At 43.6% G+C, this 23,720-nt stretch overlaps 1 protein-coding gene and 1 pseudogene across 3 annotated transcripts in view; both read right to left on the bottom strand.

Moving 5' to 3' along the window:
* Positions 1 to 23,720, bottom strand: part of LOC309652782 (aldo-keto reductase family 1 member B10 pseudogene) — a 151,765-nt pseudogene that overhangs the window by 33,277 nt on the left and 94,768 nt on the right. The gene's annotated exons all lie outside the window — the stretch shown is intronic.
* Positions 1 to 23,720, bottom strand: part of EGFL6 (EGF like domain multiple 6) — a 62,499-nt gene that overhangs the window by 5,187 nt on the left and 33,592 nt on the right. Inside the window, exons 5-11 of one of the 2 annotated variants that reach the window (XM_082447154.1) lie at positions 23,505 to 23,624; positions 21,766 to 21,900; positions 19,848 to 19,970; positions 9,720 to 10,043; positions 8,230 to 8,310; positions 2,652 to 2,753; positions 210 to 475 (exon numbers count right to left, since the gene is read on the bottom strand). In XM_082447154.1, the coding sequence (XP_082303280.1) occupies positions 210 to 475; positions 2,652 to 2,753; positions 8,230 to 8,310; positions 9,720 to 10,043; positions 19,848 to 19,970; positions 21,766 to 21,900; positions 23,505 to 23,624 (1,151 nt within the window). The remainder of the gene's footprint in view (positions 1 to 209; positions 476 to 2,651; positions 2,754 to 8,229; positions 8,311 to 9,719; positions 10,044 to 19,847; positions 19,971 to 21,765; positions 21,901 to 23,504; positions 23,625 to 23,720) is intronic. The other variant, XM_082447155.1, reaches the window with a different exon arrangement.

The raw sequence follows: 23,720 nt of genomic DNA, 5'->3' as shown, positions 1-23,720 counted from the left end.
ATACGCACGCACTTGACAAGTATTATCATTAGTTGTGCTACTAATTACCTCATCTATTTCACTCCAGAACATAAGTTCTTTAAGTGGAGGAAAGAGTCTAATTCATCTTTGTAGCCCCAGTGCCTAGGTACTTCAGTAAGTGTTTTGTTTTGTTTGTTAAATCACTGAAAAAGAATATAAATATCTCGTTTAATATGTTTTCCACTTACGCTTTTGGGAGTATCAATCCCTTGATACAGCTGAATCTTCCCCATCTTCCACCGTTCATCTGTGCTCCTGGTCTTCTCCCATGCCAGGGCATTATTACTGTTTTTCACAAACACTCGAAGTTTCCCTACTTTGTTTCCAGCCAGCCGGTAATGAAAGAGCAAACAAAAGTTGCTTTGGGGTTGCAGGTCGGGGAGGACAAGTTTCAAACGGCCGATGTCCTTCTTCTGACCTGCCAGGACCGGAACTGCCATATAGTAGCCAACAGCTTGAAAGAGAAGAAAAACCCACAGTTAATGAGGACAATGTAAAGGGTTTGGCTATAGTGTATAAAATAGCTGTAAAAAATGAACGCTAGTCTCCTATAGGGAAAGCTGAAGTCCTTTTCATTTCGAACATTTAGGAAAAAATTTTCATGCTAACATGGATTTTAGGGACCACAGGGCTGAAGTTCTTTGCTCTCCAGAGAAGGTAACTAAAAGTCGGAGAAACTGAAGAATTTGTTCACATTCACAAAGCTTGGTAATAGCAGATACGGGGCAGGAACCTAACTAAATGGTCTTTTAGCACTGTAGGTGATTTTCTGCTAATGGAGAACTTGTGTTCCAGAACTTTCCACATTGGTTGTTTGAACCTTGGAAGGCATTTCCCCACTGAGTTGGTATGTATGATGGCCAGCTCGTTAGGTGTGTCCACAGTGTGGTATTTAATCCACAACATACATGACTTTGTACCAATGGTATCATGGAGCTTAGCCACCATGTGTAACGTATCACTCCAAGTTCTGATTGAAGATGGCAGGAACACAGGTCACCTTCTGTTTCTAAGATCCTTTTCCCAAGAATTTTTTAACCAGTGTGGTGGATGTTTGCTCATCTCCAGTCTTCTGGTTGTGGCTTTGATGGACTTGGGCAAAAACTCTCATAGAGTGGGGTTTGAAGAAGTTGATAGGAAGAAAGAATTCCTCTAGAAGCCAGGAAAAAGACACGGTGGGTGGGTGGAGTCTTCTGCTAGCCCACAGGCACTCCCAGGACCCAGGTTGACAATGTTTTGGTTTTCACTGGACCCAGAGATTGTCTGGTCTTCTTCCCCAGTCAGTGAGTTTGCCAGATTCAGAAAATAAAAATACAGGCTGCCCAGTGGAGTTTGCATTTCACACAAACAACATGTCTGAGATATACTAAAAAGTATGAGTTGCTTGTCTGAAATTTAGGCATCCTATATTTTATCTGGCAGCTCTTCTAGCTATACTCTCTTTTGTGACCCATTGTGGTAGGTTTCCCTTTTACGCCCAGCTCAAGCCCACTTTGATCTGTCCTTGAGATTTCATCCTTCTAAAAATGCTGATTCATCCCATGTTTCCTTTTTATATTTAACTCTGTAGGGAAGAACCAGCCCACCTAGAGATCTGATGGAGGCTCAGGAAGGGAGGGAGGACAATCTGAGTGATACAACAGCTGAGAACCCCAGGGTCATTTCTGAATGAGGTGTTTGTAAATAGGGGACTTGGACCCTCTACCCTAATCCCAAGTTCTAAAAGGAATTTTTGTTAGGAGATATCCAGGTTTCCTGATTGCATGTAAGGGCTTGCAAGGAAAGACCTCGGGGAGGAATTAGTCTAGAGGAAGGATCTACAAGAAGGATCTTTTACCTGAGAGCTGAGCCTATACATCCCCAAATAAACAATTTGGTAAAGATCTGGATTTCCTAAAGGTATAACAGTTACCTCTAATTATAGACTCAGCCTTAAATGACCAAGATTCGATTTATGCTCCAAATGGGATCAGCCAGCCAAATGCTCTGCCCAAAAGGAAGTTAGAGCTCATCGACAGTATTTAAGTAGGCAGTGGAAAGCAGGCAGCTCAGAGCTTAGGCAGAGAAAAATCCAAGGTTAAGGGGAAAGAAAGAAATCCTCAAGCAATAGAAGGGAAATGCCAGTCCAAAAGTTCAGATTGCTGATGTGATGCTCATTACGGTTTCAATGCTCCGAGGGGTAACTCTATGAAAACTCCAGGTTTAGGCAGAGATCATGTTTCCTTTCCAGATTCATATCCCCTGCCTCCCAAACCCAAAGCAAAACCACAGAGCACCACAGCTGGTAAACTGGGGAAAAGAAACAATTTCCTTCCCCCTTTCCCCAAATACTCTTAACCCTTATACGAATTCCCACATCTGTCTCTCAGCAGTAGGAGAGTGAGTATGGAAGAGGTTTGCTGGAGAATCCTTTGCGGGGGTGGGTAGGTGAGTGGGAGAGGGATTAAGGAGGAGAATATATGCTGACCCAAGTCAATCATTCATCAGGGGAGACTTGGGAAGGTCTAAAAGTTTCCAGACTTGACAAACAACCCTGACCACACAAGTGATAGGAAAAATGACCCTCCCGTCATTGGAGCTCTCTTTCCCTGGGCCGTATCGCAGAACATGAAATAGTGAAATCTGAATACCATTATCTCGGTCAGCAGGATTCCAGTCGAAATCATCTTCTATATCCTGTTTCCAGTCACAGACCCCGTGGTCAAAGCTGCAGTCAACTGAGATATTTAAATCTGCTAAGAAAAAGGGTGCATTTCATCAACATTAAGAGCATCACGAAAGGGAATTCCCTGGCGGTCCAGCGGTGAGGACTCCATACTTCCACTGCAGGGGGCCCGGGTTCAGCGTTCGAACCCTTGTCGAAACTAAGATCCTGCAAGCCACGTGGCGCGGCCAAAAGAAAACAAAAAAGCATTAGGAAAATGTTTAACACTGGGAGTTTTGGAAGGCGATGCCATGTTTTCAGTTGCTGTCAAGAGTTTAGGGAATTTGGAGGACTTCCCTGGTGGCGCAGAGGTTAAGAATCTGCCTGCCAATGCAGGGGACACGGGTTCAAGCCCTGGTCTGGGAAGATCCCACATGCCGTGGGGCAACTAAGCCCATGCACCACAGCTACTGAGCCTGTGCTCTAGAGCCCGCAAGCCACAACTACTGAGCCCACGTGCCACAACTACTGAGCCCACAAGCCACAACTACTGAGCCTGCACTCTAGAGTCCGCAAGCCACAACTACTGAGCCCACGTGCCACAACTACTGAAGCCCGCGTGCCTAGAGCCCATGTTCCGCAACAAGAGAAGCCACCGCAATGAGAAGTCCACGCACTGCAACAAAGAGTAGCCCCCGCTCGCCGCAACTAGAGAAAGCCCGTGTGCAGCAATGAAGACCCAACGCAGCCAAAAATAAAATAAATAAATAAACAAGAGTTTAGGGAATTTGGGACTAGCAGATGCAAACTATTATACATAGGATGGATAAACAATAAGGTCCTACTGTATAGCACAGGGAACTATATTCAGTATCTGTAATAAACCATAATGGAAAAGAATATGAAAAAGAATATATATATATATATATATATATATATATATATATATATATATATATATATATATACACACACATATATATAAAACAGTCACTTTGCTGTATACCAGAAGCTATCACAACACTGTAAATCAACTATACTTCAATTTAAAAAAAAGAGAGAGCTTAGCCAAGCTACTCCACAGTATCACTGCCCTGGCATCCGTTTTGTTTGGCACCACGGCCTGTGGGGGCCTCTAACGGGCACTAGCCCTTGTGCAAGTGCATGCCCTAGATAAGAGCCTGCAGAGTCACGAGTAAAAGTGAGTTCCTGATATGACTTCCCCAACAGCCCCTGTGATCGACAGTCTCCCCTGCTTCCCAGGGCCTTGCCCTTGTGCACTCCTTAGATAAGACCCCTCGTACCTTACCAAAACCCCTATTGTTTTTGTTGGAATCCAGCAATCCAGGCTTCGCCCAGCAACCCCAAAGCGCTCCACACATGGACCCTAATAGAGGCGTGTGCCCCACATCCTGCCTCGACCTCCCTCTGTGGCCCCTGGAGGCCTTGCCATGTAGTCCCCTAGGACCCAGAGTAATAAGCTTCTCTATCTCAGTTTCTTTTGTGGGCTTTTGTTGACCCATGTGGCACCCAGGGGCTCTACTTAACGAATGTTAATTTAACAAATCCTAACAACTGCATGGACTACAAGGCCAGTTAGTACAAGCTTTGAACCAGTGCCTCTGGTTACTTTTATGTAGATTGGGGTCAGCAATCTAACATCCTGGCCCACTACTTGTTCTTGCAAATAAAGTTTTATTGAAACACACCACGCCCATTCATTTACATATTGTCTATGGCTGCTTTTGAGCTACAATGACAGAGTTGACAGATGCAACAGAGACGGTATGGTTCACAAAGCCTAAAATATTTACCATCTGGCCCTTACAAAAAAAAGTCTTGACCCCTGATGTCAGTGTCAGAAAACACCACTGGGAAAGAGGGGAAAGACTGAGATGCTTCTGATTCATAACAAATGACAGCCTCTGGCTTGGATTTGGGGGTTTTGGCAGTTTATACTGAAGAATAAAGGACTGGCAAGGAAAGGGGAAAAGCTAAAGAGAGAAGTGGCAGCAACTGGTTGTTGACTCATTACGAATTGCAAAACATTTTCATGTACCTTACATCATTTGATTTGGTTGTCACAAAAATTCTACAATCAGGCCCATTTTCAGGAAGGTAAAACTGAGGGTCATAAGTGATTTGTCCAAGTCCCCCAGACACTGAGGGCTGGAACTGGACCTGAATCCTAAATCAGACTGAAATCCAGACGGTCCGTCTGCACATATCTTAAGCCAGTACAAACACATGGTTTCTTCTCTCACTTTCCTTTCTTCCTAACCCCTACTTTTCCCTATTCCAGCAAAGATATTTTATTTCTAGTCCCAGTTTTAAAATTAAAAGATGGCAGGGGGATGGGATGAATTGGGAGATTGGGATTGACATATATACACGATTGATACTATGTATAAAATAGATAACTAATGAGAACCTACTGTATAGAACAGGGAACTCTACTCAGTGCTCTGTGGTGACCTAAATGGGAAGGAAATTCAAATAAGAGGGGATATATGTATATGTACAGCTGATTCACTTTGCTGTACTGCAGAAACTAACACAACATTGTAAAGCAACTATACTCCAATAAAAATTAATAAAAAAAAGGAAAAATAAATAGATAAAAAGATGCCAGGTAACACTTGCTTCCAGTTTTCAATATTCTTTAGTGAGTGCTATTACTCGTTTGATAAGTTGATGTTAGCAGCCCACAAATAATGCAACATAAATTTTTCAGTTGGTTTATAACTGTAGTGGCACGTTTGTCCCAAACTCTCCCTTCTTCCACGTCATGTGGGACGTGGGGAATGTAAACTGGGGCAATGGAATGGTATGTAGCCAACCATTTCACCAAGAGATAAAACTCAAGGCTTTGGTCTCCCCAGCACCATATTTCATTTGTATAGCACTTTAGGGTTTACAAAGTACTTTCAAATACATTCTCTGATTTAATCCATACCACCCTCCAAAACACATGCTGTTGGTGCCGCACCAGTACGTGTCGGCACGTTATGTTCCCTTGCAGGCACAGGGCTTTCTACTGCAAACACCACAGTTCTCTGAGTGCGGGTATTCTCTGGCTGGAGCATGCTTCGCCCAAGCCAGGCAGACCAGAATACCAGGGAGCTCTTTCCCTGGGAGAGCTCTCAACCAGTGATGGACACGACTTGGTGATTAGCTACCTCTGCTTCCCTGCCTTTGGGTAGGACCACTAAGTGCTGGAATTGGACCTGGACCTGAAGTCAGATTGGAATCCAGGTTCTCTCCAGTCCTGTAGAGGGTCCAACTGGGATGGAGATCCAGTTGCCACAGTGGTGTCCTTCCCTGATTTTATGGCAGGCCAGGAGCACCAGGGAATTAACACCTTCCTGGGAGTGGCCTTCAATCAATGGCAGATGGGAGTTGGTGTATAAATACCCCAGCTCCCTTGCCCCTCCAGTAGGATAATTCTGAGCCACGTGTTCTATACACTGGCTCCCAGATTCCCCAGTTGGATCCAGCTCCAGGCACCTACAGTGGAAACTTGCTCAATGACATGTCCTTTATTGCCTCCTTCTCTTCCCCGGTCTCCAACCGCTGTTTCCTGGAATCACCGCCCACATAAACCACTTGCACACAAATTCTTGTCTCAAGGTCTGTTTTTGAGGAAAAAACAGCCTAAGACAGCACCTTAGAGAGGAGTGTTGCTCTTATTCTGACTTTACACATGAAAGCCATGAGACTTCACAAGCCTAAGTGACCTGCCCCAGGCAAACAGCAAGTGAAAGAGCTGGGGGGCCCACCTGAGTCTACTCATTGAGACTGAGCACTCCGGACACCTTATTCAAAGACCTTTAAAATCAGAGGCATAAGCTAATAAGCAAAATTGTAAACTTGCCGTGTTTCACTGAGGATTATGGAAGAAAAAGTAAAGTAAGAAACCTGGTTGATTTGGGGATCCAAAGAGAACTCAAATAATTTATTAATGTCACTTAGAAGTGTAAAGCAGAGCTGGGGCAGAAGTTCCAAGCACCTAGAGAAGGTAGCTTATCCTCTGAGCTATAAAACATTTTCTTCCTAACCAGGAAAATGGGCAATAAGATGTTTGATGCAGAGAAATTTAAAAAGCGGAACACTAGGACATCTCTGGCGGTCCAGTGGTTAAGACTCCGTGCTTCCACTGCAGGGGGAGCAGGTTCGATCCCTGGTCAGGGAACTAAGATCCCGCATGCTGCAAAAAAACAAACAAACAAACAAAAACGTGCGACACTTAGGAGAAATATGGAAGAAAACAAGATGCCTACAGGAGTTGGGTCATGGGTCACTACCCTTTGGAGAGTTTTTCGTAGAAGCTTCTCAGATTAAATTTGGAGGAGTGAAGTAGAGAGGTACTTTCTTCATGGTGGAGATTGTCCTATAAACCAAAAGGACAGAATTGGAGAATGTAATCAGGGGGTAAACACAGAAGGAAATCCAATTAGCGTAAGCTTAGGACATGTATAGTGGTAAGTGAAAGTTTGAAAAGGAAAGAGATCAAGGCATTCATATTTACACGAAGTAAAAGGGATACATATATAGGTAGGCTTTCCCCTGATGTCTGTGTAGAGACGCGCATGTAATTTGTCGTGGGTAGTGAAAGTGCTAAATAAACTCAGAGGATATTAGGGATCATGCCTAAGAAATTCCAGATCATGAGGCTTTGCTAGAATGATCACAAAAATGGTCCCAATTTTTACCCCTCCCTGTGTCCACGCTCTCTGCAATATGACGTTGTCGTGCCTCCCCCAACTCTTAAGCCTGGGCAGGCCTTATGACTTGCCTTGGCCGATAGAGTATGACAGAAGCCATGCTGTGCCAGTTCTGGCCTAGACCAGGCCTGTGTGCCTCTGCTCTCTTTCTGGGAACACTGCCACTGCCTCACAAGAACAAGCTTGGCTAGCCTCCGGGAGGATGAGAGACCCCATGGAGCAGGGCAGAGTCAGCCCAGGGGTCCCACCTGAGGCCCCAGGCCTGTGAGAGAACACAGCTAAGATGAGCGAAGTCACCGAGCGGGCCCACAGCTGATGCAGACACGTGGGCGAGCCCCACCCAGACCAGCTCAGATCAGCAGAACTGTCTAGCCAATCCAGAGTCACATGCAAAGCTAAATATTTATTGATATAGGCACCGAGGGTTTGTGGTTGTCTGTTACAAAGCGCTACTGTGGCAATAGGTAACTGACACAGGCACTTAGGGCCAGATTTTAGTACACGATGATTTTCAGGTCGTGGGTCCCCATGGGTTGGAGTTGAAGCAAATGAGTCATTTTCTGCCATCTCCATACATAATGATCCGCCTCACTTCTTTACTCTAGGTGTCAGGTGGAGAGGTGGAGAGAAGACAGCCTTACAGTATCATAATCATTGGTATTAATCACATAAGGACCTCCTATTTTCACACTGGCACTGGGTATCATGATGTAACGATTTTTCCCTTGGGTATTTAGGAATGAAGCAGTGATTCACACACAACCATCTCATCCTATGAAGAAATGAAAGGACCACGGGACACCGTGAGACAGTGTATACTCGGAAGAAGGCATCACTCACCTCTGTGTTCCAGTCGGGACGCTGTAGCTTTTCTTTGGACTAGAACCAGATCAACTTCACCCGCTTCGTTCACCTTAGGGGCTAACAATGAACACTTGATCAGTTAAAAAAAAAACCAATAAAACCCTAAAGCCTCGCGTGCTAAGAAGTTATGAATGAATGAACAAAGAGGGTTTTATCATATACAGCTGGCCCTCCATATCCATGGGCTCCACATCCACAGATTCAACCAACCACAGGTCGAAGATATTTTTTAAAAAATCCAGAAAGTTCCAAAGAGCAAAACTTGAATTTGCCTTGTGCGCCAGGCAACTATTTACACAGCATTTACATTGTATTATGTATTTTAAGTAATCTAGAGATTACTTAAAGTATATGGGAGGATGTGTGTAGGTTATGTGTGAATGCTGCACTATTTTGTATAAGGGACTTGAGCATCAGGGATTTTGGTATCGCATCATGGATTTTGGTATCTGTGAGGGCTCCTGGAACCAATCCCCTATGGATACCAAGGGACAATTGTGTTCTACGGACAGAATACGTTACAACTGTGTTTCCCTAACATTTCCAAAGCATCCATATTGGTTCCAGTTTCCTCATGTAGAACATCTTTTTCCACAGGTGCGACCTAAGCATCACCCAAGTAACCTAAATAACACATCCCTTCTCACCAGGTTTTGGAAACATACTCTCTTGAGATTTTGACTCTATTAATGGAGATAATGTCATTGGTATGCTAGTTCTTGGACAGGTGGGGCTGAAGCTACTTTTCATTTGGTTAAATCCAACAGCCAGGGAGCAGGAACAGACAAGACAAAATATAGAGGTAGCAACAGACGCCTGGTGAGAATGAAATGGAAAGTCTCAGTGTGAGGGATCCAGGGTGGGTTAACATGGAAACCACCCTGGAGGGGCCGAGGCTGGTGATGGGCTCTGCTCGGCCACCAGTGACAAGGGGCAGTTCTCCAGCTCATGCAGGAAGCTTAAGCTTAACCTCTCTATAGAATTTTCCTCCAGCTGTCTATCTTGCCTTTTTAGATCATAACCACACAACTCTGAAAATCTTTCGTTGAGTGCACCTGTAAAAAGTGCCTCCACGAAGGAAAAAGGTAGAGCTAGGCAGATCCACCAGGGGGCGCTCTCTGGGGTCTGGGGGTGTGCTGCATGCAAAGCTGGGCGTCCAGACGGCCGTGCTGGCAGGACAAATGGGCTTCCTTGGCTGGGAGCGGAAAGAGGGTCTGCATCAAATAGGAAACCCCCCAGGCAAGGGGAAAGGCCTGACCCTCCGTGCGTCCCACAGCAGCAAATTGGATTTCGTATCTGTGGAAGACTAAGTTTCCAGACCTTATAGAGAGCCCTGCTTCTTAGGACTTAAAGCTGACCCCATCTTACTTAAGGCGTGAAACTGTCTTCCCTTTTTCTCTCATTTGCCAGGAGAAACTACAATTCACTTTTCATAAGATGCATAAATTAACAAAAGTGATACTCACAAAACACATCTCCCCGAAGGCTTTGCTGCTCCTCCACATGGTTTGCCAGGGCTTTCTCATCTCTTCTCTCTTCCTCCAGCCCCTCTTTCTTTCTCTCTTCATCCCTCTTTTTTTCTCCAGGAGGGTTCCCATCTCTGGAAACGCTCTCTTCAGAGTTGAAGGGCTGCGAGTCAACCTTAGGGGCAGGAGTCCCCCCAGGTTCTGCGATGTTTTTCATTTTTACCTTCTTTTTCATGTTATTTTTGTGAGCAAGCAACTTCTTGATCCTGTCTTTGATGGTACCAGGTGCTCTGAGGAATTCCTTCACAGAATTTTCAGGGATAACTAAAACCAACAGTAAAAGAGAAGTTCCACATTGGCCAATAATTAGATCTCTCACGAAAAATGGAGCATTTAAAAAGCGTCAAAGTGCAGTACATGAATGCTTCCAGAATCAACACATATGAGGCTCAACCATTTGATATTTTAGGAAGAACTATATTTGCAGCTGTTTTAAGCAGTTCCAATGTTACCGTAGGATCTTAACGACTTTAATTGTTAGAGGACAAACTTTCGTTCTGCTTCAGAGACTATGATAATGAAATACCTGCTCCTACCAAGCTAGGCTACAGATTCCAATGTGATGGATTTTCCAGGATCCGCTAATATTTCTGCTTTCACAGCGGTATTCGCCAAAGCTGCCGTTGCCCAGGTGGTCCTGTAATTTGTTTAACTGTGATATTCAAAGATTATGGCTAGCATTATGTTGAACCATATAAATTGCCAATAATGGGCCATTTGTGACCTACAGAATGGTGATTTTTAATTCAATGTATACATACCTAATTTTTCTTCCCTGTTCTCTCTCCCCTTCGAATTTCTTCACCTCAATCAACTACTATCAAAAGCTCAGTGATTTTACTTATTGCCTACTTATAGAGAGGCATCTATATTTACTGTTTTACATTCATTTCCTATTTCTCATCACTAAATTAAATTCTTTTTTAAAATGCACCTTTAAATAGACTGACAGACATAGAAAACAAACTTATGATAACTAAAGGGGAAAGGGAGGGATAAATTAGGAGTTTGGGATTAACAGACACACACTACTATATATAAAATAGATAAACAACAAGGACCTACTGTATAGCACAGGGAACTATATTCAATATCCTGTAATGGGGCTTCCCTGGTGGCACAGTGGTTAAGACTCCACCTGCCAATGCAGGGGATGTGGGTTCGAGCCCTGGTCTGGGAAGATCCCACATGCCGTGGAGCAACTAAGCCCGTACGCCACAAATACTGAGCCTGTGCTCTAGAGTGCGTGAGCCCCAACTACTGAGCCCACGTGCCACAACTACTGAAGCCCGCGTGCCTAAAGCCCGTGCTCCACAACAAGAGAAGCCACCGCAATGAGAAGCCCGCGCACCGCAATGAAGAGTAGCCCCCGCTCGCCGCAACTAGAGAAAGCCCGCGAGCAGCAACAAAGACCCAACGTAGCCAAAAATAAAATGAATAAATTTATACCAAAAAAATATCTTGTAATAACCTATAATGGAAAAGAATCTGAAAAAGAATATGTATGTGTGTGTGTGTATGTATAACTGAATCACTTTGCTATACACCTGAAACAAACACAACGTTGTAAATCAACTATACTTCAATTTAAAAAAACACAAACAATATGGATAAGAACAAACTCTCCTTTGACCATCATCCCCAGTTCTAGAGCTCTCCCCAGAGCTAAGCACTGTTATCAGGGTGGAAAGCATCCTTCAGACTTTGTCCACACTATTCATTTTGGTTCACACAAATGCACTCAGACTCTCTGTACTATTTGACAACTGCTTTTTTTATTCATGCATGTCTGGAGATACTGTCATGTTTGTATATATAAATAGTTCTACCTTAAAAAATGTACCTCTAGGGTGCTTCCTCATACTCCCCAGTGGATCAATGACCACTGGGGGAAAATGTTAGTGTAGAACTTGAGAGGTAGGAAAAAAAAGGTCTTTTAGCCCAACATCTTTGTTTTGTAGATAAGGCAACTGAGCAACGTTAAATGACTTGCCCAATGTAACTCAGCTACCCAGGGGCAGAGCTAGATTTGAGGGTAAAGCAGATGAATGAGTCTTTTTCCAGTCCTATTTCCATGACATGTTTCTTCCTGCTTTAGGGTTAAGGGTTACTTTTCTCTAACTGCCTCAAATTCCTCGAGATCTGGAGTCTAAAAGACGCATGCCCCCTTTCTGGGGATCTAATAGTGATAATAAAGAGTATTCAACTACACACTACTACAGATAAAATAGATAAACAATAAGGAACCTGCTGTACAGCACAGAGAACTATATTCAATTATCTTGTAATAACCTATAATAGAAAAGAATCTGAAAAAGAATATATATATGTATAAATATATATATAAATATATATATGAATCACTTTGCTGTATACCTGAAACTAATACAACATTGTATATCAACTATACTTCAATGAAAAAAAAAAGAATATCCAAACTGATGCGAAAAAGTAATTTAAGGGAATTCCCTGGAGGTCCAGTGGTTAGGACTCCACGCTTTCACTCTCGAAGATCCAGGTTCAATCCCTGGTTGGGGAACTAAGATCCTGCAAGCCGCTTGGTGCAGCCAAAAAAATTAAAAACTTATTTAAAAAGATTAAAAACCCCGACCTTTAAAATCAAATATATTGTCCTTTTATAAAACATCTAGGCATGTGCTAGTCTAAGACTAAGCAAAAAGGGTCTAATACCACTGAATCAATTCACTCAATTCTACAACCTGGATAGAGTTCAGAGGAAAATGAAATAAGGGAGTAGGCACCAATGTCAGTGTCCAAGAAGAATATTACAAAAAGACATTGGATTGAGAGTTTGTTAGAATATTTTTCTTGGCAATATTTTAATCTCTTCTGCTCAGTTCCTTCTCCAACATTTGGCTGATTCGCTCTGTACCAAAATGGTAGAAAAATAAATAAGAGGTCCACAATACTTTGTGTAATCAAAAGGAAAAAGAAAAATGCTTTGAAAATATATATACTCCTAATTAATACATTGCTCTTACTTTGAAATCAATCTAAGGTTGTGAAGACAAGAGGTACAGTTCTCTTTTCAATGAAATGTCCTAGTTATTTATCAATGTGACAGCCTGTAGTTACAGGTTCGAAACCAATGACTACTAATACAAATAATCCATCATTATTCATCTTCGTGAACCTCAGATGGCCTGTTTCAGCTAATCTGCCAGAAGTTGCATAAGCTCTGACTGTAATGTGCGTATATACGCCTTCCTCTGAAGGCCCCACTGTGCAATTCTGTCTACGGGTCTCTGATTCTTTTCCCAGGACCCAGCATGAAAAATTAACAGGAAATACCCATTCCCTGAAAATTTCCTTTATGCAGTCAGTAACCTAACACTGAAGACCTTTAATAAATAATGAGGACAGGGTTTCAATCCACACCAGGCAAACCTAAACATCTGCCTTTGTTTTCTGCTTTGAAGTTTTGATTTTTCCTATTGAAAAAAAAAACAAATCAAACCATCACAACCTTTGTGGTGCCAATAATTTCACTCCTTCAGTATGTAAAGAGCTGGGGCAAGGATAAAGCAAACTATGCATATGCATGACTATGAATGGATAGATTTGTATCTAGGTGTTGCTGTTTCAAATCTGACACAGCTGATGACTGTTTGTCTTGAAAATTTCTTGATTAGCGCAACATCTTTTTGAGAATATACAAACGTGGGAGGAAGCTGCCACAGTAGGAGGACCTGGCACATTTGGGGATCTCAGACATAAAAACAGGGAATTCCAGAGTTTTCAGATTCACAGGCCAGTCTTCTGTAAACGAGGTTGACAATTTCTCTTTCGGAGAGATCTGAGATTTCTCTAAATATCCACTTTGTCAACAACTCTACCTACCTGAAAATCCTCGCTTTGCTTAGAGAAGACCACTATGATGTGAGAACATCTTTCCCAGGAGGAACATGACTTTGACATTCATTTACCTGTGCCAAGTTCACCACATGATCTCCTATCACCTGTCAGGAGAAACTCTCCTCTCATCTGAGCTTTAGACGTGGTCTTGGGCGGAGAGGCTTAATCATGAATGAGGAACATACTGCACCATGAGATGCAGGCATCAGGAAGGGGCTGGATAGGAGAGAAGCTGACCCAGGAAAGTTTGCTGGGGAGGGGTCCAGGAGAGGTGCCCACCCCAGAGGAGTAGCTGTGGGTCCCGGACACACTTATCCTGCCTTCAGGCACACAGCCCTGGAGCCCGGTTTCCTGGGTATGACTCCCAAGTCCCCACACCTTCTCGTCCTATGTCCTCAAGCCCATATTTAACTTCTCTTTGCCTCAGTCTCCCCATTTATAAAGCTGGGATAAGAAGAGGGTATTTGTGAGGCTGAAATGAGTGAACACATGTCAATTACTAAGATTAGTACCTGACATATATTTGGCCTGTGTTTGCTATTATTTTTAGATTTCATCACCAGAATGTTGAAAATCTTCTACTGAGTTAAAAAAATTTTTTCCAGGCCATACCTCCAAACTTCCGTTTATGTTATTACTGAAAGAAAAAATATTCAATGACCTGGTTGTAGCAACACCTATGCTCCTGAATATGCTCTGTATAAACTGAATTAATAATGACTAAAGCATATTCCTAATGACTAAAGAAGCTGCTTTCCAATGGGAACGATCATTGAATTTTGGTAAAGAAGCCATTGCCACTATTACTCCTATTACTAGTGCATGGTTATTGAACATTTAATAATTCTGGGCTGGAGCTAAGCCCTATATGTGGATGTTTATTGATTATGTATGGATTATTTCACGTAATCGTCAAAACAATATTAAGGGCCAGATACTATTATGTATATTTTGCAGATGTGGAAACTGAGACACTGAAAGGTTAAATAGTTTCTTCTCAGTCCACAGGCAGTAGGCTAGGGAGCCAGGAATCAAGCCAAGGTAATTTGATTCCAGAAGCCAAGCTCCTGGTAACTAAATGACTTAATGTCCTTTCCTAAATTGACTGGTACTACCCAAGTCGGGTAGTACTAAAGTTTTGATTTCCTTAGAATGACACACAGCTGCTGTCAAATTAAGACCAAATTATCGAACAGTGTATTATTAATACTAACATATGTTAGAACGGTAAAAAAAAAAAAAAAAAAAAAAAACATACATCGACATTTAGGTTGCTTTGTCCTTTGGGTACAGATGGTGCGTAAGGATAACTGACTAACTCCTCTTCTGTGCTGCCACGTAGGGTCTAAACTTTCCCCAAAACAATGAACTCATAATAAAAGTTGCTATGTTATTATATAATACAATTTACATGGATACAAATGTATTTTACAATGTAGCATCTTATAATGTTGGATGCTAATTGGATGCAATTCTCTCATTTTTGTATGACTTTTCTTTGCACATAAGGGTGGATTTTTTGGCCATCCTTTAAGCAATGTGTGTTAAGACTTTAAGATCAATTTTTAAAAGAGACATGGCTGTCTATTTTACAGAGAATCAATCGAAGCAGAATGGAAAGGACTGGGCAAGGAATATAGTGAATGACCCAAAGATAACTTTCTCTTGTAAATAAATATTCTGGCGAAAGACTAAAGAAATGATTCTGCTGCAGAATGGATAGTAACAAAATGAATGATTTTCAGATATCAAACAGAACATTGTGATGCATTTGAGGTTTCCAAGAATCAGGAAAAATTTGTTTTACCCACCCCCCTCTACTAAGCTTAGAGTTAGATGGTCAAAGAAAAAGGTTAAGTTTTCCTGACATAAGAAATGTTTGGGGCTGACCAAAATATACAAACAGCTCATGCAGCTCTATGTCAAAAAACCAAACAACTCAATCAAAAAATAGGCAGAAGACCTAAACAGTCGTTTCCCCAAAGACATACAGACGGCCAAAAAGCACATGAAAAGATGGTCGACGTCACTAATTATCAGAGAAATGCAAATCAAAACTACAACGAGGTATCACCTCACACCAGTCACGATGGCCATCATCAAAAAGCCTACAAACAATAAATGCTGCAGAGGGTGTGGAGAAAAGGAAACTCTCTTACACTGTTGGTGGGAATGTAAATTGATACAGCCACTATGGAGAACAGTATGGAGGTTCCTTAAAAAACTAAAAATAGGGCTTCCCTGGTGGTGCAGTGGTTGAGAATCCGCCTGCCAATGCAGGGGACACGGGTTTGAGCCCTGGTCTGGGAAGATCCCACATGCCGCGGAGCTACTGGGCCCGTGAGCCGCAAACTACTGAGCCTGCGCGTCTGGAGCCTGTGCCCCGCAACAAGAGAGGCCGCGATAGTGAGAGGCGCGCGCACCGCAATGAAGAGTGGCCCCCGCTCGCCGCACCTAGAGAAAGCTCTCGCACAGAAACGAAGACCCAACACAGCCAAAAATAAATAAATTAATTAATTAATTAAAAAAAAAAAAACAAAAAAAAAAACTAAAAATAGAACTACCATACGACCCAGCAATCCCACTACTGGGCATATACCCTAAGAAAACCATGATTCGAAAAGATACATGCACCCCAATGATCACTGCAGCACTATTTACAATAGCCAAGACCTGGAAGCCACCTAAATGTCCACTGACAGATGAATGGAAAAAGAAGATGTGGTACATACATACAATGGAATATTACTCAGCCATTAAAAAGAACAAAATAATGCCTTTGCAGCAACACTGATGGACCTAGAGATTATCATACTAAGTGAAGTCAGACAGAGAAAGACAAATATCATATGATATCACTTATATGTGGAATCTAAAAAAATGATACAAATGAACTTATGTACAAAACTGAAACAGACTTACAGACTTCAAAAACAAACTTATGGTTACCAAAGGGGAAAGGCGGGGGAGGGATAAATTAGGAGCTTGGGATTAACAGATACACACTACTATATATAAAATAGATAATCAACAAGAACCTACTGTATAGCACAGGGAACTCTACTCAATGTTCTGTGATAACCTATGTGAGAAAAGAATCTGAAAAAGAATGAATATATGTATATGTGTAACTAAATCACTTTGCTGTACACCTGAAACTAACACAACATTGTAAACTGCCTATACTCCAATAAAATTTTTTTAAAAAAGAAATGTTTGGGTTGAAGTAGGATTTATAATTTCTAAACACTGGGCTACAACATTGAAAATGCGGGTTGCAAACAGCTACCCCCTTGCATGCTTAAAGACAGTGCCTTCATTTCGATGTTGATAACACACTGTGGTTTCAAGAGGGAGCAAATGATCGAGAAGGAAGAGGACACCAGATTTACTCTGGCCAGTTCTTCCTAATCCCTTTGATTCTTTGGCTTGCGGGCAGGGGTGGGTACGTGGAGATGAGTTGCCCACTTACTGACACAAGTGTTTTCCCAAGGCACCTTTTTTTTCTCTGCACGGCATTTTTTTTTTTTTTTTTTTGCATTCACTTTTATAGGATTTCAGAGTCAAGAGGAGCTAGACCTTAACGAATATGATTGCAATTGTGCTAATAACAGTCACAGCCTGAGCTAACTTTATTGAGCATCTACTATGTGCCCAGCTCTCTCCACCTATATTAGTTACCTCATTCAAATCTCGCAACGAACCTATGAGAGAGCTACCGGGAGGAAGGTGGGCTCCCCCAAAGCAGAACCCGAGAGGAGGATTTGGGTGCAGGTGGTTTACTCAGGAGGTGGTTCCAGGAGGCAGAAGTGGGGGAAAGGGCACAGTGAGACGGGAAGGGAGAAAAGTCGAAAAGGTACCTCAATGGGCAGGTAATCACTGTGGGTGAGTGCGGCTCAGTCCTGCAGGGGACGTCTGGGAACCAGCACAGGACCCACCTCAGAACCGTTCCGCTGCACAGGGGAAGCCGGGGGATTTACGCACAGACCCCTGGCTTTCACTGCTTGAGGACTGTCCCCAGGGGTGTGAACTCAGGGGTGTCCACGGCACCAGGGCTCGGGGCACGCACAGAACTGTCCACCCGCCTCACTGAAATTAGGGGTCTCCAGGGGACTGTGGCCTGGCCCCTTATAAGCACCCGCCACAGGGCCACCAGGAGCCGCATTCTGGACAGGAGGAAACTGAGTTTAGAGGGCTGGGGCAACTGGCGAAAGGTCACAGCCAGCGCGGGGCACAGCTCAGGTTCAAGTTCAGGCCTTCCTCGCCCCTGAGCCTGGGCTGCTGACCATTACATCACACAGCCTGAGACAAGTGAGGCCGGAACAGACGTGTGCAAATTTGGTGGCGTGAAGGAGCCCTTGACCACTGATCCTATGTGGAAAGCTGACTTATTCCATCTCTTCTCTGAGGGCCTCTCAAAATTATGGCATCTTTCCCCCCATCCCACCCATGCACAGCCCTGCACAGGTAGCCAGTCTCTCTCTTTCTTTGGATAAAGTTTCAGAAGGACGCCATGGGCACATCTACACAGAGGGAGAGAAACCACAGAATCAAGACTGAGTAGCCACTGAATCCCAACTGCAGCCCAAGGCGGGAGTCCCTCCCGGAGGCCCCGGTCCCCACTCCACGGGGTGCCCTGCTCCACTCTGAGATACCCAGTGGGAAAATCTGTAAGAGAGAATGCAACCCCACCCACTGGCCTTCGTCGGCTTTGGGAAGGCAATTTTATTTTACGTTCGTCAAGATATTTATGGGCACAATGTCTGCTTTTCAACACTTTTTTTTCCCTTCCAGGTTAAATGCTGCCCGGTTCTTCTGGCAGTTCTTCAATAGAATGTGATTTCCCGACTCGTTTTCTTTGCTTATATTCTTCTGTATCTCATCTCATCCAGTGCCGCTGGGGTATGGTGAACCTTTTATGCGTGTGCTGCTCAAGGTCCGTCATGGTGTGGACCGTTCATTTCCGCCATCACTGAGCGGCCACTCTGTTGTGTCATTGGGAGCATCGGCCAGATGGGGGCACGGGATGGGACACAGGTCAAGGGACCGCTTGCGACCGTATTTACTGGAACATGTGGGAACGCTGCTAAGGGGCCTGTGAGAGAGCAGGGTCAGGGCAGCCAACAAATCCAGGCACGTGATGAGCCAGTGCTAAAAGGCACATGATCAGAGGAGAAACCTGGGTGACTAAACACAGCGGGACACGGTTGGCCAGGGGAGGGACGGTGCTGTAATCGTTGCTGGCTTGTCTTGGTAGACATTCCGGGCTCTCACCATGATCTCTAGTTTTCTTCTCTTTCAGGACGCACAGTAGGATTATATATATTTTTGCCCCTGATTCTAAGCTGAATTAAGTAAGAACTGGTGGGTGACTGTCCAAGCTTCTTTCCATGCTGTGACAAACCCTACGGCCTCAGATTGATACCGTGGTACCATAAGACGGTGGGGCCTCTGTCAGCCTGGGTTCCTAAGTGACAACATGGAGGAGAAACGGCCTGACAACTCTCTCCGGATATAGCACGAGTGACAAAGAAACTGTGATGGCTGTTGCAGCTGTCGACAGCAGTGACATTTTCTTGTTATACATTCGCTGTATCGGTTTCAGAGTTTACCACCTGAGCACTGATGAATTCAGCAGCAAGAACCACGGGACTCAGCTAGCCAACAAAAAAAGTGAATACAGGCTTGAGGATGATGATAAAGTGACGTCAGCTCCATACTTTGTTTCCGTTGTGCGTTCCGGAAAAAGTCATGATTCACATGGTTAAAGACCTTCTGTGGTTCTGGGCCACTGACAACTCGGGATTGCTCGTCACTGCGCCATAACCTAGCCTATCGCAAGCGATGCATTTGCTCAGTGTCACTTGTCCTCAAATCTTACTTTCGGTATTTGAAAATATGTTGTGACCAGAAGAACCTCCAGAACGCTTGCTGTACTTTAAGCACAGTGCCTATGGCTTCCATGAAAATTGGAGATGTGGTCTGATTAGCCGAGAAGACAAGCCTGAGGCAGAGGTAAGTTTCCAAACACTGTGTGCACGCATCTCGCAGCCCCCCAACACACACACACACACACACACACACGCACACACAAACACACACACATACACACAGAGAGGGAGGAACAGGAGGGCGACATGGAGAGAATGCTTTATGGGGAATAGCGAACACACCATGACCGAGTGTACTTACCAGAACACTGAAGTCCACTGCCTTTATATCCCTGCTTGCACTTACACTTGAAGGATCCTTGGGTATTGAGGCAATTGGCATGGAGGCTGCACGTGTGGGTGTCCGCAGCACATTCATTTATATCTAAAAAATGTGAACGGTCCCATGAATAATCCTGTGGTGACAGCACTTGCTGAAAGACTATCCCTTGAACTTGAGTAACTCCAGGGTCAACCACTCGACATTGCCAGTGAACGCTGTGTGGCCTGGGAGCCGAGGGGTGTTGAAGACTCCCGGGGCCTTGGCCCAGAGCCCCGGCTTTGCCTGACGCCCAGTAGGTAGGGAGCGTATCTGCAGCTCGCCTTCCCCACCGCAACCTCACCTCCGGCTTATCAGCACTACTGAAATCTCTAAGATGTCCAGGTGTGATTTCTGAACTTTTTCACCAGCCTAACTTAGAACTAAATAACAGTATCAGAAAATAAATTCTATACATGGAAGGGCTTGGAACTCCTAAACAACAAAGAACAAGATGGGTAGGAACCGCTGACATCATCTGAAAAATCTGAACATTTTGTTCAAAGGCTGCCAGGAGCAGGGGTGAGGCTGGTCTGAGCTTGTCTGCTGGGTTTAGACTAGGAAAGTTTGCCGAATGCCACCCAAGTGAGAGCTTCCTTGGCCCTCTTCTCCCTCTGACTTTCTTTCCATACTTATCATATGCACACAGAATAGGCTATTGTTTTTAACCTAGGCACACGGACGCTCAGGTGCTATAACCTTAATCACTTTTCAAATCACAAAGGTTTGTTTCCCCGGACAGCTCTCCACGTGGATTCCCACCCTGTCCAACGGCACCTCCCTTTAGGTATCAGGAAACAGGCTCCGAGTCTGTGACACAGCCCGGCTGCACTGCAGAGCTGGACGGGTCTGGAGCGGCGCATAGGATCCTAGCCCACAGGAAACGGGGGTTTTATGAGCCGGTCTAGGATGGCCTTTGAGCTTGAGGTAAGGAGCTATGGAGGCGTCATAAGACAGTTCAATACCCAGGAACCGAGTGTTGCCCCAACACGATTACACAGGACACATCCTGGGCAGCTCTGAGTGTAGAATGGAAAGAAATCCTACTTTTTCCCCCAATGTTAGCATTCCATGTTATGCACACGTTTGTTACGTGCATATTATGTAAACAGGAATCTACAGGGAGCCCGGATGTCCCTTCACTGCAGGACAGGCCCCATCTGCGTCTATCAAGGGCAATGGGAAGGCGTCCAAGGGCTCCCCAAATGCCTTGCTCACTGAGACTTGGAATTCCTTCCCTAAGGGACAGGATCTTTTATTTCACCCAGATCAGGCGGATAGCTGAGTGATACCCGAACCTTATCAGAGTGATCTTGGTGACCCTGGAAAGGGGCTGTGGAGCTTGAACGATGGAAAGGCTGAAGGAGGAGAGAGGAAACTGCACGTGTCTTCATCTCCGTTATACATTTTTCTACAGTCACTCCTGAAGCAAACTTATGAACAGACCACTGAGATCAAGATGAAGCAGGCCTTGTTATTCTTCCTTTTATCAAATATAAATATGCTGCACTGTTCCCATTTTTAGCTATACCTGGAGACAGAACCAAAAATATAAACAAAACCAAACCAGTTTTTTTAAAAAAACCCACAAAAATCATCTCAAGCTATTTACCTCCATAACAGAGCTGCAGAGACTAAAGTTCCTTACTTTAAATCTTGATGGAGCTGAATTCATATAATTCATGTCATCAGAATTCCCTAAATGCCAAAAACTTAAAAAAAGATAACTTTTTCTGTGTTGTTAAGCTGGTCAGTACAGTAGGTTCAACTAACAGACTGAACTGATGTCAAAATATCTGTAGAGAAAGCCTACAGGTTTGGTGGGGAGAGGAAAAAAATAATAGGTGCCACCAATTCTTACCTACACAGTCATATCGGCCACTGAGATATTTTAGTTCAAAACCAACATGACATTTGCAATAGTAGCTTCCAAATGTGTTCACACATCTTCGATCGTGGGGGCAGACGGCTTTATCCGAGGCACATTCATCAGTATCTAGGATGGAGAACCAGGAGATGTCAGGGATAGCAAGAAAGCACCCTCCCTCCAAAATACTCTCATGCACTCACCCACAGCACACAGCACACATGGGCACATGCAACTTCTTCATTGGAAAACTCTGATTATTCGGGTACCAACATCATACCCTCCGGGAAGTGTTGTAGATCCCTGAGGCACACTCACTGCCTTTCTATCACCTTGTACATCTTGTTTTAGAGGCATTATCTCACTGTAATGGCATTACTTACATTCACATTTTCTCTCTCTTTAGGCCCTGCCTTTTCTGGGGCAGGGAGCGTATGGCTGGCACTTACTACACAGACATTACATTTTTCTGAAGGAATTATTATTTTTCCAGCTATGGATATTGTATGGTAAACCCAATACACAAACATTTAAATTTTGCATTTTACAAAAGAATCATTTCATTAGCAAGCTCCTCCAAATCCTGCCATATTTTCCCAAGTCACAGAAACGTGGTTTCCTAAGAATGCACCTATACATAAACTGTGGGTCAAGCGGAATGATGTGATGATGCAACTTCGGCAGACAAGAGGCTTCCTTCCTTTTCTACCATGGAAAGCCACGTCACAGAGGGGCTGACTGCTATGCTGACCAAACCATTACGACTCAGACTTTGCCTTAACTTTCACATGTCAAATCAAACAGATTTGGAACTGTGGTTATTTTGGAACTGTGGTTGAACATGCAGCTTGGTGCTAGCTTATTGTTCCTTTTGCATTCTTAAAATAATTAACAAATAAGTGTTGGATTGACCAGAATTATTTTTCAGGGATCACTTCTGTGCACGTCATGTTTCCCTTCTAATAAAAATTATTACCCGACAAGTCAAAGAGGTGGGCGACAATTTGGATTCACTTTGGTCAAGAATTAGCCTTGTCATATAAATCTGATTTTACTGAAGAGTACTAAATCCTGTGAATCGATCTAAACCTTTGACTACTCTCAAAGGACAGAACCAAATTTTTAATTTACACAGATTTTTTTAAAAGTGTTTATCTGAGTTAGGATCTATTTGGCTGAGCTTTCTAAGTGGGGTTTATCAAGTCATGTACATTTAGGGTAAATAAACACCAACCACCTTGACTAAAAATATTTCTACTGTGGTACAGAAGTCAGAATATTAAATCATACTGCTATTTGCTTATTTAAATCAAAGGAGATTAAGAACTCTTTCAACATTCTGTTTGGTTTGACATCCTATATTAATGCTATGTGCTCACTTGGTCTAAGTATTATGTATCTTTAGTGCAATATAGTTAAATACAGCACTATGAGTATATACAATTTGGTAGTTGAAATAAAAAGTGCAGGGTAAACAGTCAAAATTAAAATTACTTTCATCTTTTTCCACTATGGCATCGGGCAATCCAAAAATTATAGAGAAGCGTTCTTTCTAGCGTCGCAAAGTGTCTGTCTAGAGCATAGGTGGCTATAAACATTGCCTTAGAAATGGACATAAATCTGTCATTTTAGGAGCTTTCAACGTCTAGTCAACAAGCAGGTTGTGATGAATGGGAAAGGAGGAACTCAGTAAAGGGAGAAGTCAGGGGAGGAGATGATTCCGGTTGCTCTACCTATACAAGCTCTTCCATTTGGGGCCAGGCGGAGTCCCGAGGATGGACACAGACAGTGCGGCCCCTCTTCTGTGTCTTTACAGCCATACTGGCAGTTTGTCATGGCACATGTCCGAGAGTCTGCAAAAGGAGGCACAGATTAGCCTTTCCCCCACGAAATGATAAAAAGTACTTACAGACCGAGAAATGAGCTCTAATCTCTGTGACATGAAATGT

Source organism: Balaenoptera physalus, assembly GCF_965194825.1.
Source record: "Balaenoptera physalus genome assembly, chromosome: X".
NCBI lineage: Eukaryota > Metazoa > Chordata > Mammalia > Artiodactyla > Balaenopteridae > Balaenoptera > Balaenoptera physalus.
This window is presented reverse-complemented; position numbering and strand designations above follow the sequence as displayed.